The 4,574-nt window shown below is 35.1% G+C and overlaps 1 protein-coding gene across 16 annotated transcripts; it reads right to left on the bottom strand.

The window, feature by feature from the left end:
• Window positions 1–1,763: 1,763 nt before the first annotated feature.
• Window positions 1,764–4,003, bottom strand: LOC113313135. 16 transcript variants are annotated; one of them, XR_003341721.1, is made up of 6 exons: window positions 3,673–4,003; window positions 3,247–3,322; window positions 3,080–3,147; window positions 2,863–2,921; window positions 2,288–2,379; window positions 1,764–2,196 (listed from the first exon to the last, which is right to left on the bottom strand). XR_003341721.1 is itself a non-coding variant. In XM_026561861.1 (5 exons), exons 1-5 carry the CDS (start codon window positions 3,747–3,749, stop codon window positions 2,357–2,359), a joined length of 303 nt encoding a protein of 100 aa, XP_026417646.1. In that variant the 5' UTR covers window positions 3,750–4,003; the 3' UTR covers window positions 1,764–2,356. The 16 variants fall into 16 exon arrangements, 3 of the variants coding, with proteins under 3 accessions (XP_026417646.1, XP_026417645.1, XP_026417648.1); XR_003341723.1 differs by having other exon boundaries at window positions 1,764–2,135; XR_003341722.1 differs by having other exon boundaries at window positions 1,764–2,123.
• Between the last annotated feature and the right edge of the window lie 571 nt (window positions 4,004–4,574).

Here is a 4,574-nt window from a genome sequence, read left to right as displayed (position 1 = left end):
CATCAATACAATTCTTTGTGATTAAAAGTATTGGTTGAAAAATCTTGACAATTACTTTGGTAGTTGTTATTGGATAAATCTTAGGACCTGACAAAGGAATTTATTGGGATAAACGGAAGAGCCTTTTGTCGAACTCATATCACTTGATTGAAAAGAGTTGTTACCGAACAGATTTGTTGTTCCTTTACTGTTTGGAATACGAACCAAAGGAATTGTTCCAAGTGCGTGACTTATTGCAAGTTGGAGGCGCAGGGATACATACGGAACTAGGTGAACTATAGGTTTAGTTGCTTGGTCTCAACTATACGAAGTTGGTTTAGATTTTGTATAGCGGCTTAATCCTCAGAGTATTCAATTCTGGACAAGGTTCCGGGATTTTTCTGCAATTGCGGTTTCCTCGTTAACAAAATCTTGCTGTGTCATTTACTTTTATTTTCCACAATTATAATTGTTGTTATTATAATTTAAAGTAAATTACACAAACGTTAATTCCTAATTACTTGATAGCAATCCTATTGTGTTTGGTTAGGTCCAAACTTTTTATCAAGTAAACATACTTCGTTGTTGTATTGTGTCGATCTTGTATCCATAGTCAATCACACAAGTTATCTTGTTGTCGTATTGTCTCGATCTCGTATCCATAGACGATCACACGAAGTGTGAACCGATTAGTTGTATTGTCTCGACTCAGTCCATAGACAATCACTTTCGGAGAAAGGACTTATAGGTGGAAAAGTTTTATTTTAAGGTATATTTGGGTACCCTCGTCTTTTCGTTATCTATCGATTATGAGCCATGTTTTTCATTTTTGAAGAGCATCAACTGTAATTCGTAGATGATGTTCATAATTATATCTAGTATTTTCAGTTTATGTGCCCAAATTTAGACATAATCTTGGATAAGTTATATATATCTACCGATCATATTAGAGGATTAAAGCAAGCAATTGGAGAAAATCTAACTTAATCGGTAGATAAGTTCTAATACTAACTACCGATTATAAATATTGAAAATTAAAAAATTTGAGGGCTACATTTTAATCATAGTGATGTGTGGTTATTTGTCTACCGATTATGTTTGCCTCAACAACTTCAAATTTTTTGTTCCAAAAATGATGCATAATCGGTAGATAATTTCGACATTACCTACCGATTATATTTGTCTCAACAAATTTTAGTTTTTTTTTCCTAAAAAAGATGCATAGCCCGTGGATAAGACTCAACCCATTTTACCAGTTGTTTTGTAGCGAGAGGATAAAAGTGAACCCGAACTACCAATTCTGAGTAATCCGTTGTTATCTTTTGGCCCTATCTACTGATTATAACCAATTCTAACTGTATTTCTCTTTATTTTGTTCATTAGGGAAATGCAACTAAGAATGACCAAGATAAATATGCTACACAACCTCGTCCTGCTGTGGTCAAAGATCAACAACTAGTGCCAAAAAAAAAAGTGTGTCAGGAATCTCTATCAACGATGGAACTCATAAAAAACCGAGTCAACCAAGTTTACAAGAAGGACCACCGAGTGATGGAGAAGTTAGAGAACAAGGAGGAGGACAAAGTACTCCACAAGGAGAAGGAGAAGGTAAATGTAAAGGGAAAAGAATCCAATCAAGAATAAAAAAGGACATACACCCTCTCCCCCTCTTTGATGAACGAAGGGTATCCAAGATGGCGAAATCCAAGGGTTACCAAGAGATGTAGGAGCATCGTTATTTGGATGTAGAGACTCCTGAGTCAAAGTCATCTATTCAATCGAGGTAATAATCAAAAAGTTTCGCTTAATCTATTGGCTTTATATACATTGAAGTCTTGACGGCTATTGTATAATAGGATCATCACATAAGAAAATGAATATAAACATATTACACGAAAGCCACTATAAAATCGTCATTCCACCAACAAACATTAGCAGATAAGGTCACAGGGCCAACCACACCAGCAAAAGATACATGTTCTCTTAAGTAAACAAACAAACTGGTTAAGATGTCTATTCTCCCTAAAATTTCGAACTTGTTAATATACCGACCACGACAACTGACCTTGAGCACAACACTTCAACATATAGAAGATATCTTTTGTATCTGTCTCTGCAGCTATGTTGCCGCGCACGTGTGCTTCCTGAAATAAGAACTTGTGATGTTGCAGAATTAACTACTGCTTTTCAATTAGGAATTGAATAGCCACTACTATGCTGCACGGAGACATAAACTTGTGTAATATTCTATCAACCACATAATTGATAAAAGATAGCATGCATAACACTGGGGGTAAAAAAATAATACCTCATAACATTCATGTTGCACGAGATTTAGTGTTTCCAGCAAACTGTATAGAAAGAGGTAGCTGCCCTCTCAAGTTGCTATCTGATATTTCCCTGCACATGGAAGTGATAAAAGGTAGGTCAAGTCTTACATATCTTATCAAACTTGGAAGAGCCTGAAAGGCATCAGGTATTTCTCCAGTCAGTGATCTGAGAAACACAGAAGTAGCATAGAAGTGGCTTTTGTGTCACTATGTATAAGCACCAAATTTTGGTTGAAGCTCATAGTTGAGGTAGAACCAACATTTGTCTAAATTGGCGCTTCTCGCTCACCACCATTTATGCCTTGTCTGTTTCCAAAACAGAACTGATCAACTGATCGTCTCGGCGGTATCCTTCAAACTATGAAACTTATGAAAGGTAGCCAAATTTTTAAGTGAATATTTCACTACCATACACTAGACAAGGACAGTGGTAACCTCACTGCCTAGTCAACTAGCTAGCTTCATCCTGCATCTATAGTAGAGGGCACACCAAACTAATTCATCTACAAAGCATGAATAATACCACTGGGATCAAATGAATATAATTTCTTACACTCAGCAAAATCCCACAACGAAGTTGCACCATTTTTACCACCACCAGCACATAGTGAACTATCAGGTTAAACATCAAAAGTGAGTTATTTCTTATGCGCATTTCAACGAACAACTTAACTACACAAAGATAATAACGAACCCATAGTAAAACTTCTGTTAACAAATTGCACACTCCCACAATCCCGGTGAGGCTAAGAACTAGCTTGTAATAATACCTATTTGATAATGAATGCTTTTTAGTTTTTTTTCTTCCTATTTTTTCCATCACTCCAAAAGTTTCCAACTGTGATTCACATGAAGATGTTAATAGAAGACATTGGAGTACTATAAAAACCCCTTAACTATATCATCAAAGAAGGAGATGTTTCAAGTTTCAACTTACCCAACTAGATTTCAACTCACAACAATTTCTTGCATCAAATAATTTTGCAAGTTTCTTGACAAATCTCACCGTCTGTCTTTCTACAAAAATGCAAATAAGTGTTAAATTAACATAGTACTAACATAAAAACCTATAGAAGAACTTTTGATTTAGTCACATAATAAATTCCTATCTAATCAACACAATATCAAATACCAATGAAGTAATGAATTATCTGCAGTCTTAGCATAAATAAATGGAAAATACCCATGTTCATGCTTAAGAAAATTAAGCTAAACCCAATCTACAATCAAGCATATAATTAAAAAAAAAATCAGTAAAGGAAACCGATTCAGTAGAAAGAGAAAAAAATTTAATCAAAACCCTTGTTCCAATCGATTTCAAAAGAATACCCAAAAATCATCTCAAAAAAGTAGAAAAGTATACCTGAAGTGAACAAACCCCTTCAAATCTAGAACATGGAATTTAAACCTTTGGGTTTGGTGGTCATACAAATCAAACATACGAAACTAACCAAAAAAAATTAAGAAACCCTAGATCTGTTTATGAACTAAATTTTTTCCCAAAAAGAAGTTCTCTGATGTCGGTTTCCGAGAGATAAGTATTGATTTGTGAAATTAGGGTTTAATTGGAGAGATTGGTTTTGATTTCCGAAAACTTGGGTTTTGATTCGCAGATTTTGGTTCGGTTGAGGGTTAGAAGAGAAAAAGAAAGAAAAAAACAGAGAGAGCTCGATGTGTTTGGTGAGAGACAAAAGATCAGGAGGAAATGAAAATAGAAGAGATAATAAGGATAATAAGGATGCAATAGACATTTTAGCCCTTCGTTATAATAATAATGGCAAGCGTGTCCTGTTTTGTAGTTTTCTTTTTAATAATCAAGATTTAGTGCAACGTATACTTGTCATGAGCAACGGATAAATAATTGCAACATTTATATGCGTTGCAGATCCAAAAACTAAACATTACGAAAACCTGGATATGGTGTAGTGCTACATTGCACCAACAAATATGAAAGACTGGGATTTAGGAGGTGAGGGTGATAGGTTCGAGGAAACTATAACCAACTCGGGGTTATCTACTTATGTTTAAAATTCAATGTTCAATCATGATATCTGGGTGATTTCAGCCTTTGTGGAGAGAATGTATGGGGAGACTAACACCTTCCACATTCCATTTGGCGAGATGATAATCACCCTTTATGATGGTGTGCATAATCTGAGTCTCTCTAACCATGGAAAAGTTGTCAAGGAAGGTTAGACCAAGAAGTAAAGCTGGGGTCAGCTTTATGATTTTACTAATAAGTGCTTTGTTAAGATCGAACGACAT

The sequence above is a fragment of the Papaver somniferum genome, chromosome 9 (assembly GCF_003573695.1).
Source record: "Papaver somniferum cultivar HN1 chromosome 9, ASM357369v1, whole genome shotgun sequence".
NCBI lineage: Eukaryota > Viridiplantae > Streptophyta > Magnoliopsida > Ranunculales > Papaveraceae > Papaver > Papaver somniferum.
The sequence above is the reverse complement of the archived record's forward strand: the minus strand, read 5'-3'. Positions and strand labels throughout refer to the sequence as shown.